A 15,384-nucleotide genomic window follows, 5' to 3' on the forward strand; every position below is an offset into this window, starting at 1 on the left:
CGGCAAGTCATTTGACTTCACAAGTTTTATTTTCTATATGTATATATTTTTTTATACGGGTAGAGTCCTGTCCTGTGCCATGCCGACCACCATACCACCGCGTGCCGCGTAGGTTAAGACGCGGCGGGCGCGGCGGCGTAAAGATTTACACATTGGATTGGAAAATTAGTCTGTAGCGAACCTGCTTGGCACTCGGTAGTCGGGAAAGTTACGAAAGACGAGAGCCACCTGTTGAATTGCCACGCCGGCGCGATAATCCGTTTATAATTATTTTCATGTAGCTGTCATATTTATTTCTTTATCAAGGGAAATTTTTTGCGGCTGCTTTAGTGAGTATTTTTAGTATTGTTTGCTATTGACTCTGTACCTGATACATCGGGCAGTAATTCCAAAAGTCAGAAAAATGCTGATGGGTCAACCAATTTATCCAGTTTAACCAGCAGTTCAGCTCCAGATCTGGCACCAAAAGGTGAGGATATAAAACAAATAATACTAGCTAATTATCCCAAACAAGAAAATAACCGGTCTTTTCAAGTTAACTGGTATAAGAGATTTTTGTGGCTAGAATATTCCCAAGAGCTAAATGCTGCATTTTGTTATGCATGTCGTCAGTTCCAACCAAATGGAAGCAAAGGACACACGGTGTATACCTATTCCGGATTTAGTAACTGGAAAAATGCAACAGATCTTAAAAATGGATTTCCAGCGCATGAAAAAACGGCAGTTCACATTAAAGCTATGCAAATGTGGAACGAGAAAAAAATCAGAGACTTAACTGGCACTGCTGTGTCTACGCTTATCAATAGTGATATTTTGCAAAAATACAGATATTATGTTAAGTCGATTACTGAGATAATTCAGTTTTTAACAGTAAATGAACTAGCTCTTCGGGGCAATTATGACATTGAGCATGAACAAGAGCGGGGATTATTCTTAAATTTATTTAAATATACAATTAAAAAGGATGAAAAATTGGCCGAATGTCTTCCACATATTCCTCAAAATGCTAAGTATACATCTCCTGATATTCAAAATGAGATAATAGCTATTTTAGCTGAAATGGTACGTGAACAAGTTGTTGGTGATCTAAAAACTGCAGATGTACCATGGTTTACATTACTTGAAGATGGCACAAAAGATAAAAACAACAGAGAAAATGTATCAATTGGAGTAAGATATGTCAAAAATGGTAAAGTGTTTGAATCTTTACTAGGTATTTACACTACAGAAAAGTTAGATGCCAAAACTTTCACAAATATGACACTTAATATTCTTAATGATAATGGAATAGATACAAAACACCTTCTTAGCCAATGTTATGACGGTGCTAGTGTTATGAGCGGCCATAAGGGGGGAGAATCTGCTTTAATCCAAAAATCATTAGGACGTTTTATTCCATACGTACATTGCTTTAACCATCGTCTCCATCTTGTAGTTGTGCGAACTATTTCAGAAATAGATTCAATTAAACACTTCTTTGACCAAACTGTTATGTTACATGAATTTTTTGGACATGGAAAAGTGGCTGCTATTTATCGGGGAAAGTCTATTGGTAGACTATTGGAGCAGCGCTGGTCTCGGCATATAGCAATTGTTAAAGTTATATTTTCAAACTACACTGAAATATTAAGATCATTGGATGAATTTAAAAATGATCGGTCATTTATCTGTTGGTCTGTGTATTTATCTGTTGGGATTAAATCAGTTATGTTGGAATACGACTTTAGATTCACCCTTTTATGAAGAAGTTACTTGGGCTCTTAGAACCTGCCGATTCAGCTTTACAAGCTCGTACAATTAGTCTAAAGGAAGCCAATGAAATTATTAAGTCAGTAAAAAATAAAATTCGAGATCTAAGAACAAATGAGACTTATCAAAGTTTAGCCAATGTCTAATAAACCAAATGCCAGTAAAAGTGGCATTGAAGCCGAATTTTTTGAGTCCTTGGACCTTGTATTATCCCTATTAAACGAGAGGTTCTCTGACAATGATGAACTAATTACTGCAATAAGTAGCATTGAGCTTTTTGATCTGGAGAAAATCAAATATCTGGAAAAGTTGGGTAAGTGTCATTTTGTTTTGTAGCAATTCTTAAGTTATAGTGTTATACATTTTTTTAGGGATTTCACTACCAACTCTGGAGGAGTTGGTAGTAGTCAAGGATTACATGCACAATAAACCAAAGTCAGATATTTTTGCTGAATTATATAAACAAAGGGAAGTATTTAAAAATACATACGCCCTGTTTGCGACAGTATATACCCTTGGGTGTAGTACTGCAGTAAATGAATCTTCGTTTTCAACATTAACTGCAATTAACAGACCACAGAGATATTCTATGAGTCAGCCTCGTATGGCCGATTTAATTTACTTGGCTTTTGAAAGTCGAAGAACAGAGTCCCTCGACATGGAGTCATTTTTAATAAAATTTAACAATCGTAAACAAAGAAAATTGCAACTTTTTTAGTTTTAATCAATTTAATTATCTGTCTGAAAATTTATTTTATTTGTATTTGTGTTGTTTTTATGATTTTCTATGTAGATATTCTAACAATAAGTGTTAAATGTTATGAGTTTTAAGTGTTCTGTTATTTTTGTTTTTTATCAAAGCATATTTGTTCACATGTAAGTCAAAGAATAAAATATTTTTTTCATGTTTGGTTCTAAAGAACTTTTTAAATTTATAAATTTATTCTTATTTAATAGAACATGTTTAACACTCAATTTGGTTTTATTTCTTAGGGAAAAAACATATTTAATGGCGGTGTATGTTTCGTACGTAAATCGTCCCTTAAAATTAAAATATCAGTATATTTCAATGTGAAAATATGGGCCCTGGTAAAAAATCTAATAGCCCTGCTAAAATTTTGGTTCTGACTACGGCCCTGAGGGAAATACTATGTTAAGTATAGTTTAGCGTTACACCATTATATTATTACCTGACAGTCAGTCTGTCGGGGATATTCGAGAGAAAGCACCATTAGCTTAGCTTAATCTACAAGAATTTTATTATCCATATTTGTGTATATACATTATCAAAGTTAGCACTCGTTTGGAATGCATCAATTATCTCGGAAACAACTTGTACGACTTTTATAAATTTTTTGCGCAATGGTCTTGTGATACGGCCGTTATTATGGTGATATCTACATTGTTGTCAGATCTTTCCTATTTCCGGAAAAATAATGAACTTTGTTGTTTCAAATAGATGACCCTATATATTTTGTGTTTTTGGAAATACTTGAGAAATACTATACCATAATTTCGCAGTTATAACTCCATTTACAGTATCTCCACCAAAGTTACAATAAATATTGTACACTTAGATGGCTACGATTGAATATACACGTTTATTTGAATATTCTTTAATAATTTATGTGCTAATACAAATTTCATAATAAAGTATAGTGTCAGTAAGTTATTAACAAGTTTAACGAAATTGGTGCAGTAAAATATTTATCTAAATAGGTGAAGGTGATTACAACAGATGATCAAAATGTTGACCATTTATTTCAATACAACGAGCCATGTGATTTTTAAAACTTGTCGTTTGGGATATTGTCATTGTCTGTCTGTCCAATAAATCTAAGTACGCCGGACCATTTAAGTTACCCTCAATGAAAAAGGGACCAATTATTTTATTGCCTATTATTCCAGCCCATACATTCAGTTTTTCGGGATATTGGGTGTGGGATTCACGCATCAACGAGGATTGTTACGTGACCAGTATCTACAATTATGCGGATTTACGTTTCTATCAATACAAAAAGTGGCCTCATCGCAAAACATAACATTACTTAAAAATTTTGGATCGTTTTGATTATAACATTTTCCCATCATTAGGTCTACAATCTCTTCACGTCTAAGAAAATCATCATCTGAACACTCTTGAACCAACATTACTTTCTATGGATAGAATTTATTATCACGTAAAATTGTGGATCGTCTTCTGACAGGACACAAACATATAAAGATTTGTTTTCAGTTGTAGTTTTTCTGCACCCTGATTTGGATTAATTTTTTACTGAACAGTTTCGTTTAACTTTTTTATTAATTTACTGACAGTAGATTTCGGTTAGGATATGAATTATTGAAGATATTACACGTTTCTAGTTGCCTTCTACGCCTATCACCGTATCCTATCATTAAAATATCAATTCGTTCTTTGTTAGATAAACGATCCATTGTGACTTTCAATAAACTTCAACAATACTAATTTATTGAAACTTCAAATTTGTTATTGTAGCAGTCATAGCCACATAAATGTATTATTTCAACTTCGGTGGAGATTCGCAAATGTAACTATAACTCCGAAATTATGGCATTTGGGTATAGGGAACATCAGATGAAAAATAAATGAAATGAAATATTTTCGAGATTCCGAAAAGCGATAAATATACCAGGAAAGATCTGACAACAATGTAAATACTACCATAATACCGGCCATATACCCATGTACACAAAAATTTATAAAAATCTGTATGTAAAATTCAAATCATAGTTGAGAATTCTAAAGTTTTATTACAAATTTAGCAATTCTCAGACCAATGTTTATACAACATCTAGATAGTTACCTGTCGAGTTCCGAAGTACTGGCCTCACTTATATTTTTCATAACCGCCTCAACGTCGATTTCTGTAGGATATGCATTGCCCCATCCTAACACTCTGGATAAATCGTTACCAGTACCCAATGGTATTATGGCAAGTGAAGGTTCGGGCTAAAATAATAAAAAATATTGAATTAACAAATAGATTTGTTTATTATTTATTTATTATGATGATGTATTACGACGGGTGCCCAACAAGTCGGGAATTGGTTTTAGTACATCTCGGTTAAAAATTTTTAGAGGAAAGCTCAAGAAACAAAAAATAAAAAAATGTTGTATCAAACTTTCTCAAAATCTCAAAAAGACCATTAAACATAATATCATAATTATTAACAAGTGAGAATATTATCATGAAAAAATAAAAAAAGCCAACAATAATTAAAATGGACCTTTTGCTTGTAAATAGTCTAATTTTCACCTTTCTTAGGGAAAAGCAGCATCTCCACCCCTTAAGACCATAGAAGAAAAGATGATGCCATTGTATATATTTTGGTATGTCATGAAATTCTGTTATAAGTCAGTCGAAGTTATAACTGTAATACTGTTGTACAGAACGAACATTGTCGGGATAGTTGATTTTGTAGTTTGACTTAGTAAATATAATTTTTAAAAAAGAGTTCTCCTCCATCAATTAAATATTTGGCGCAGTCAGTAGGATTATTCGAGTCGTGCGTATTGAACGTCCGATATTCGTTTTAACGATTCACCGAGACAATTGAATCTCGTTAGTTATAAAAAATCGGCCTGTGTACAGTGAAAATTAAAGATTTTTGGAATTGTTTAGCAGTCTATTGAAGACCTGTTCCAGTTCATCCAAATCCAAGAATTAGGACCCACATCGCCTAGTTTCTTCGAGCAGTACAATTTATGAGTTCAGTCAATTTTTTATAAGTAATTCAAACTGATTTCAGTAAATTTAGGGTTGGTCCTCTTTCTATTAGTTCAAACTCTAAACATAAATAAAATTTCAAACATAAATAAAAAAAGGCAAATATTCTTAAATTACACACCGAAGATAATTTTGATGGTAATCCCAATGACTTAAGCAGATTTATCTTTGTAAGTGAATCAATTATTGCTCATTTCGAAGATAAGGAAAACCCCATTAGTTTTCAGAACATTTATCTTTTAAATTCAATAGTATCGAAAAATAACGGAAATGCTAGAACTGTAATAAATATTCACCCTTATAATACCTGAATTGAATTAAAAAACAGAACGTTTTTTAAGTAAATTTTCGGATCAACGAGGTCTACTTGAATCGAAATTTCGTCATGCTCAAGCAAAATTCAAACGAATCTTCCCAAACATTTTAAGATATATTTATACATATTCTAAATTTAATTTGTAGCTATGTCAATCTCCATGAAAATATGGAGGCTGCTAGATTCCTTAAAATCACATTATATCAAAATTCATATAAAAATTTTTATCTGGGTACCACTATTCGGTGCATGAATCCCTCTCTTATAACAGAGGCTATGCAATATGTAAGTCAAGAAGAAAATGTTCATTATCTTCAAACCTCTTCTAACCAAAATTCGTCGAGATCATTTTTCAATAATAATAACAGATCGAATCATCGACCAATACAAACGACCAATGGACCTCCATTTAATCCAAACACTACGAACCATATATTCAAAAGGCAAACTAACGATTTTCCTTCTCAGATTATACCAATTCAACCTCGACCAATAAAACACAAATCTAACCAAATCCGAACAACAATAGATATCCTATACCATTGCCGATGTCAACATCGACGAGAAACACATATCAGTTTACTCAGCCCAACAGACAATTTCCGTCCAAAATAGTAGACCCCCAAATAATCGTCCCAATTTCATATCCGTATAACGTAGAATCTCAAGAAGATTTCGACAATTCTTACCAGCCATTGGCTCCAACGATATTGATAACCATAATATATCAGAGCCAACCGAAGATGACGCAAATTTTCAATGCCTCGGAAAAATCTCCCCGAAGAAAAAATAAATGCGTTAGCCTCAAAATTACATCATTTAACAATGTAAAATCTAGCGAATTGCCCTATATAGTTTTACCCGAGTATAATCTGAAATTTTTAATCGACTCCGGCTCAAGTAAATATTACTTTTAAATTGTACCTGAATGCAATCATCCTTTTATAGTTAGAACTGTATTTCAACAATCTTCTCATAAATGTAGCACTATATACAAATATCAAAAATATTTAGAATACCAAACCCAAAAAATCTGAAATTCTTCCTTTTTAAATTTCATAACGTTTTCGACGACCTCATAGGTTTAGATAATCTTGAAGTACTTACTAAAATACAATTGTGTTATAAAACAACACATGACTTGAATCTTGTTAGAATAGCCCCCGGAACGCAAGAAGTGATAAAAATAAAAAAAGTGTTCATCAAGGAGATATTATTATTCCCTATAAAAAAATTCCACAAAGTCTTAGCACAGCTAAAGTGGATTAAGCTACAATTTTGAATAAATCTGCAAACTTCTCATCTGTAACTCTAGATTTTTCAGAACCGACTCTAGTTGAAAATTTTAACGAAAAATATTCAGAAAACAATTTTGAAATTAATAACTTAAAAATGCTCTAATGCAACTTCCGCATTGCCAAAAATTCGAACCACGCATGATGAAAAACAAACTTAGACGCCTTTGACGAAAATAACACGGTACATTCAAATTTTGACGAAAATCCTAAAGTAGGTATTCCTATCGCCGAATGTGCAGTCAATTACGGTAAAAACCAAATTTTCATAGATTCAGTATCGCCCTCTTCAGCAAACTCTTGTTGGAAAGAAACAACGATTCTAAATTCAATTATCCAAAAACAACTTTGTTAACGACGCAATAAATTTTATCAAAGAATATATTGTTTCATTAAATTAGAAAAATGTACTAGGAAACTTATCGACGTTACGGAAAAACGAGATATATCCGAAACAATAAAAAACTATCATGAATGAAAAAAAATGTTTTTTCTTGCTCTGCAAACCAGACCTCCACAGCTTTTATTACCTCCTCGTTGTAAGAAAATTTACGACCTTTTACACTTTTTTTCAGTTAAAGAAAGAGATGATAGTCGGACGGAGCCAAATCTGGTGAATAGGGGGGTGTTCTAGTAATTTAAACCCTAAATCACGAATTTTTTGCATTGCAACATGAGATTTGTGCGCAGGGGCTGCAAAAACAAAATACCTTTGGATAGTTTCCGCGTCTCTCTAATTTTTTCCCGCAGGGTGGTCAGTAATGTCTAATAGTAATCTCCAGTTATTGTTCTACCCTTATCTAAAAAATCACTCATGATTACTCCAAGGCAATAACAAAAAACTGAAGCAAGAACTTTTCTAGCAGATTTTTGGACACGAAATTTCATAGGTCTTGGAGAACCAGAGTGTCGCCATTCCATAGATTGTTGCTTTGTTTCTGGATCGTAGAAATGTAAGTCTCATACATAGTGACAATTCGGTTTAAGAAGTCTAAATCGTTTTCAAATCGAGCACAGATCGAACGCGTTACTTCTACCCTTACACGCTTTTGGTCAACATTCAAACATTTGAGGATCCATTTTGCAGCAATTTTTCTCATGTCCTAATTGACGTGAAAGTTTTAGCCCACTTCGACGGTCTGATAAAATCATGTTATGAACTGCATCGATATTTTCGGGGACTGACACAGATACTGGGCTCCCCGATCGGTCATCACCTTCAATGGAAAGTGTACTTCTTTTGAAACTTGTAGTGCAATTTTTCACGGTCGCATACGAAGGACATTGATCACCAAGGGTATTAAGCAATTCTTCGTAAATCTGCTTACCTCTTAACCCTTTTAAATACAGGTACTTGATGATGGCTCGATACTCCAATTTTTAGATTTTCACAATTTCGGTGGACATCTTTTTTCTTTTAATTTATTGCGTAACTCTGGTTTACTTTTCTGACGTCAAACTTTACACTGACACTTATTGTTGTTATTGTTCGTTGTTATGGTAACGCAATATTTTGTTTATGCCGAGAGTGAGAGGGGGGGAGAGAGGGAGAGAGAAAGAGAGAACTTTTACAATTTTATGGACAAAGCTACATAATTTTATATTACATAATATAAAAATACAAAATAATGATAGAATTCAATAGTAGTAATTATATATATCTTACACCACTAATTGAATAATAAGATCTTTCAAGCAGAAATGCCTTTGTCAAACCTCGAAAATTATCAAAAGTGTTTGCCATTTTTATTTCAGAAGGTAGGTGATGATTGAATATTTTTTTCGCATTGAAGATAATGGAATTTTTCACCAAATCAGAAGTAGGTATAATCAAGTAAATTTATTTCTCCTAGTAGGGTAGGTATGCATGGGTCTCGCAGTTGAGTTGTGGAAGTGTTAGCGTTAGAATTTTGTGTTTTTTAAAATAGAATTCGCAATGTACGAGTATTCTACTACACAAACCATAAATATGACAAATAGCTCTTTTTTGTAATTTGAAGTTAGAATTTAAGAGGTGCAAAGTACAAGACCCCCCAGATAGGCAAACTATACCGAAGATGCGATTCAAATAACGAGTAGTAAGTTGTTAAAGCAGTACGACAATCGAGCTGTTCAGACACAGGTTTAATGGTAAAGCAGGCAGAGGTTAATTTTTTGTCAAGTTTTCTATATATACAGACCACTGAAGGGCACCGTCAATATGTAGACCAAGAAATTTTATCGAATTTGACGATCGTTAAGTCATCGTTGAGATTTAGAGGTTTTAAAGCTCCTTTATAGGATAAAACCAAAGTTTTCTCAGTGTTTGAACAGAGACCTTTTGAGTCAGACCAGGTCTTAATAGTTATGAGATCATTGTCCATGGTTGAATGTAGAGCTTGTATATCCGGACCACTCCAAGTTACACTGTTGTCATCCGCGAATTGAATTGACGATTGATCCGTAGGTCAGTGAGATCATTGATAGAAATCAAAAAAGAACTGGATCCAAAATTGAACCTTGTTGCACACCACTACCAATTGGCAAATTAATAGAAACTTTACCATTAGCTCATACAAATTTCGACATTCAAGGTAAGACACAAACCATTTTAAGGGAATACCTCGGATACCATAATATTCTAGTTTGTTAATCAAAATTTTATGATAAACACAATCGAAAGCTTTAGCGAAAGCACAAAAAACCGAAGCCGTTTAAAATTTATTGTTAAATGAAGTATGAGAAGTTGAGAACAGAAAATATAGCGTCATTAGTACATTTATTAGGTAGGAAACCAAATTTTTGAGCTGTCAGGATAATATGTTTTAAAAGAAAGGGTAATAGACGACTTTTCATTAGTCGTTCAATTATCTTCGATAGGATTGGTAATAATGCGAGACGATAATTCTTAGTGTTATTTTTCTCGTCGCCCTTGTGCAGAGGAACTTTTATAGCTGTTTAGCTCGGAAAAAGTCTCTTTCCAAAGGATTCGTTTATTAGCGTCAATCATTACTTCCGGAACAAGTTTCTTTCGACGAATTTTTAGCTCTCGAGATGCGATTGTAGTAATAGTTATGCTTCATAGTTTTCATAGTTTTCCGATACAATGATCTATATTTATTGATATAATTGAGTATAATTAGTAATGTGTAAAATGTAAACTTTTTTACATATAAGAGTAATCTCATATTCTTGGATGAAGTACGTGTTCCTTTCGTAATCACCATTTATGACGATTGGTTTTACGAGGGAGAAGAGAAAATGCTATTTTGTAGCACCTGATAATTTTGTCGAGCAATATCTTCAGAAAGATCTATCCAATCATTTGTTAAACATAAGTTGTGAAATTTTATGAAGTTTTATGAAGTTTTGTTTAGAGTGAATTTGAGAGATTCATTAGGTATCATAAATTCAGCGAATACAGCTTCATGGTCAGAGAGACCTGAATTAATTACAAAATGATTCACATCATGGGGTGGGAAGTCGGATACTATGTAATCTAGTAATAAGGAAGTTATTTTAGTAATTCGAGTGAATGAATCCACAAGCATATTTAGCTGATATGAATCAAAAAAATTTGTCAGAGACTCCTGAGTGGCACAATCATTAGTGATGTCAATGTTGAAATTACTGCATATAACTTTTCTGCTCTTAGTAGACAGAGCGTCGAGTTAATGCAGAAGGTTCTAGAAAAAGGATTGAATATTAGATTTAGGTGGTCTATAAATGTAAGTTATGTTAGGTTAGGTTAGTCCTCGCATGTAGACAAAATTAGGGTCCCGACGTGAGCTGAATTACCCCTGTCATATCTGCTGATAACTCTATTTGTCAATAAAAAAACGGCTCATTTTTATGTAACTAGTGTTCAATCATAGCAACTATCTGCGGGAACCTCGATTCCTTCAAGAACAAATACAACTCGTCGTTTTTTTTACGTATAGATTAAATATTGAGTAGGACCATTCTCCATTCATAGTCCTTAAAACTAAGTAAGGATTCTAGTTCCCCTAGACACGTTCTATTAACTAATTTTTTCGAGAATTGGCAGTAAAGTAATGGCTGTTACTCTCTCTAATTTGTTGTTGATCTCCGTTCCGAGGTGATGTAGTAGATAGATCATCATCCATATCGGCTGAGTTCATACCCTAATAGACATGAAACTGATAGTAAATTGCCTTTAAATCTGTAAGATCAACGGGTAGACCCTCGGATGTTAAAAAGACCTTTACACTTAAGGAAGTATAACCAACCACCATCACAACAGACGTTGTTTTGGTCCTGTAGAAAGGCGAGGAATAACTTGAGAGACGATAAGATAACCGGTTTTCTTAATCTAGACAAACGATTGTTTCACTAGAGGACTTCTATGTTAATTGGACTGTGGGAGGAGTCATCGGGTCCAGCAAAATTTTAGAGTCATTGTGTGAATCTTTTTTGAGCTGAAATGATTTATCATAAGAAAAGCCGTTTGATTTGCATACCGCTAAAGCCTGTTTGTCAGATGGAAGGTTATTATTTCTGGACGCGAACCTATACTTGTAGGATGTATCATTTGATTTAGCTTCACAGGCTCTGGAGTATCTACTGGAGTTGGTGGTGGGGCTTCTCGAGGCAGTGAAGATTGAACAGACCATCTAAATGATACTCAAGGTGGCCACATATCACTGTCAAACAATTTGCTTGCTGAAATTTTTGATCATAAACCAATTTTAAATGATGTTATTTTTGGTTCAGTGCCTCCATTCAATAAGGGAAAACAACGAATGAACTCTGTATATCCCAACTTTTCTTTAACGAGATCTACTATTTGATTTGTGGTATAGCCAGCAAGGAGGTTGCTGATTATTACATAATGCTACTTTTGATTGCTACTAGTGGACACGGCGTTTGAAATATTTGGAAAGCTGGCAGTCTCAGTTTTTGTGCAATAGTTGAAAAGCATTGCAGATATATTGAAAAGATTGTGTTCTATATCCCGTACTAATTTAAGCAATATCTGGCTTGAATACACTAAACTTGTTGGCTATTTTGTTGATATCATCTAGCATCTTTTCTATAAGATTCCATTGGGATTCGTTTTTTTGTACGAATTCGTTGGTACGCTGTCTGTTAACTGAATTATCCGACCTGCTAACGAATCGAAGATTTCTGGAGGAACCTGATTCTTGATTAAATCAGAGATTTTGTCATTGAGGTATCTCAAATTGGAAGAATAGAAGAGTGTACAAAAAAAAACGTAAATTGTTGTACTTCTGGGAGAGTAGAATTTTAGTAATAGTTTTGTCGAGACCTGTACATCCCATACAGAAGATACGTCGACATTCGCCGCTACAACGAAGTTTGTTATATTTATGGTTTTCTAAAAATTCCTTATAGCAATTGCCACATTTGTACCCGAACATATCGAGATCAAGGTCACTGTTAACACAAAACAAAAACGCGCTGGTTGTTTACAATAACATAAATGAAAAATATCTAAACAAAGCACAAACACACGTATTGAGTAATGGTCGGACTGCGAAAGGAATACAAAACAAACACCGACAGGTACGACGGCCAAACCAAAACTGCGTTGCTCCATATTTTATTGGGTAACTATTGTTCTAAATTCAACTAGACGGAAGATTCGACAATGTCCTACAGTTATTGAAAAATCATATATAGAGTTTTAAGTATGGAACTCCTCAAATACCTCTGAAACGGCTTGTAAGATTTTTATAATTTTTTTTGCGCAATGATCTTGTGATACGGCCGGTATTATGGTGGTATCTTGTCAGATCTTTCCTTTTGCCGGAAAAATAATGAACTTTTTTATTTCAAATGAATCACCCTATATATTTTGTGTTTTTAGAAATCCTTAAAAAATATTAATTAATTTTTATGGAAAATTCTCTATACCTAAATGCCATAATTTCGGAGTTATAGCTCCATTTACAGTATCTCCACCAAAGTTATAATAAATATTGTAGATTTAGATGGCTACGATTGAATATTCTAGTTTAATTTGAATATTCTTTAATAATTTATGTACTAATACAAATTTCTTAACAAGGCCTAGTAGTAAATTAGCAAATATTTATCCAAATCATGGTTTAGATAACCTTCAACAACTGAAGACAAATCATTAAATGTTTGTGTAATGTAGGAAGTAGGTCCACATGAAAATTAGGAATTTTAGAAAACATACAGTAAAGGCGATTACAACAGATGCTCAAAACATTGACTATTTATTTCAATACAACGAGCTATGCGATTTTTAAAACTTTGCAATACATTTTGCAACATCCTCGACTGTTCAATTATTCTTATCTTTGTGGTGATCCTCTCTTTAATTCCCTTGGCAGGTTTTGTTTTATAAACAATGTGAACCAATAGGAAATAGTGTAAAGGATTCATGTCGGGTGATCGCGCGGGTCATTCGATAAAACCACTCCTCCCAAGCCATCTTCTAGAGATCACATTATTTGAGTATTGCCTCACCACACACGCATAGTGAGGTGGGGTACCATCTTATTGTAGCAAAATATTGTTATTTGGGATATTGCCATTGTCTGAAAATTTCTAATAATGAAGTTTTTTTTAAATTTAATTGAAAATACTTACTTGGATTTGGAAATATACGTGCCAACTCAGGTATAATATTATTTCCCAATAAATCTAAATGGACCATTTAAGTTACCCTCAATGAAAAAGGGACCAATTATTTTGTAGCCTATTATTCCAGCCCATACATTAATTTTTTCGGGATATTGGGTGTGGGATTCACGCACCAACGAGGGTTGTTACGTGACAAGTATCTACAATTATGCCGATTTACCTATCCATTAATACAAAAAGTGGCCTCATCTCAAAACATAACATTACTTAAAAATTTTGGATCGTTTTGATTATAACATTTTCCCATCATTAGGTCTACAATCTCTTCACGTCTAAGAAAATCGTCATCTGAACACTCTTGAACCAACTTACTACCTACTTTCTATGGATGGAATTTATTATCACATAAAATTGTGGATTGTCTTCTGACAGGACACAAACATATAAAGATTTGTTTTCAGTAAATAAATAGTAAAATCACGTCGAAACACCACAATCCCCAGCGGTCCGCTCAACAACCAAACCAGCCCCATTTGAATATGAATCGCCTTTTTCTTGAGGAGAAGCGCTGACGAAACATTAAAACAGTTCAGTGCCGATATCATGCGCTAGAAAAATCGGTTTTCTCATCAGTAGCGGATAATTGTCTGAAAAGCATGGTGGTGGATGTTTTTGCCGATAGTGTCGAATATGTCCGAAGCATGCCTATTTTAACACGATTAGATCACACTGATGAGAGCACTGTAGTTCGAAACGGTCATATGGAGCCTGACGAGACGTACAATAAAGGTCAGTGAAGCTCATCAAGAAGATCGCTGAACAGGATTATCCAAATAGACGTTCAATAAAATGATACAATTACAACTAAGTGTATCGCATCCACATTGCCTGAAGAATAGCCAAGTTATCGACGAGACTTTCTTTCCAGATGATAATTGCCGGAGCCACACTCGCACAGTCACCAGAATGGAGCTATAACCAACGTACAAAATCAGTATGCCCTGAAGAAAATACATAACTACAGCTAGTGGAAAAAGAATGTACCCGGAGAAGCCAAGATCAACATGGAAATTGGAAGTCAGAAGATTTATCATAGAGTGTTTGTTGCAGCTATAAAGAAACTCGTGATACTGCATATGAACTTTATGAGTCTTAAAATGATCGTATTAGATGGTAAAATAAGTATAAGGATTGAAAATGTGCAAGTAATCTTAAAAATTAGTGTATTAACACCGAGAAGCGAGATGGTAGTTACCGCGGAGCTGGAAGAAAAAAGATGCGATGAAACGGTTGGAGTGCTGGAGCCAGTTTCTAGTAGATCATGCGACAAAAGAATTATTCTAGGAAGACTATCTCGGCAAAGACTAGATCTATCCCGGCTAGACTGTTAAATACAAAGGCTTCAAACAGAAATTGAAGAAGGTCACGGTTATTGGCTTATTGCGAAAGAGCCAGTTTTGTCAGTAGAAAGGATGATGAGAAATGAATTTTTAAACATGTAATAGGCTGTTTGCACGGTAAGGCTGATGTTGCTTGAACAAGAGCTTGCAAAACTGATCGCAAGCACCGTTTCCAAAGAAAATAGAAAGACATTGTGAAGTGCAATCAAACTGTTGCAACTCAAAACTACATTTTATTATAAAAGTTAATTAATTTTTTTATAAATGGTGTGTATGCATCTGTATCAAAAATGTAAACA

The 15,384-nt window shown here is 33.9% G+C and overlaps 1 protein-coding gene across 3 annotated transcripts in view; it reads right to left on the reverse strand.

Annotated features, from left to right (window-relative positions):
- LOC130899699 (diacylglycerol kinase epsilon) overlaps positions 1-15,384 on the reverse strand; it is a 114,062-nt gene that overhangs the window by 43,362 nt on the left and 55,316 nt on the right. For 2 of the 3 annotated variants that reach the window (XM_057809838.1, XM_057809839.1), the window contains exon 6: positions 4,575-4,720. The exons of the other annotated variant lie outside the window; for it this stretch is intronic. In XM_057809838.1, the coding sequence (XP_057665821.1) occupies positions 4,575-4,720 (146 nt within the window). The remainder of the gene's footprint in view (positions 1-4,574; positions 4,721-15,384) is intronic. 3 annotated transcript variants of the gene reach the window in all.

The sequence above is a fragment of the Diorhabda carinulata genome, chromosome 11 (assembly GCF_026250575.1).
Source record: "Diorhabda carinulata isolate Delta chromosome 11, icDioCari1.1, whole genome shotgun sequence".
Taxonomy (NCBI): domain Eukaryota; kingdom Metazoa; phylum Arthropoda; class Insecta; order Coleoptera; family Chrysomelidae; genus Diorhabda; species Diorhabda carinulata.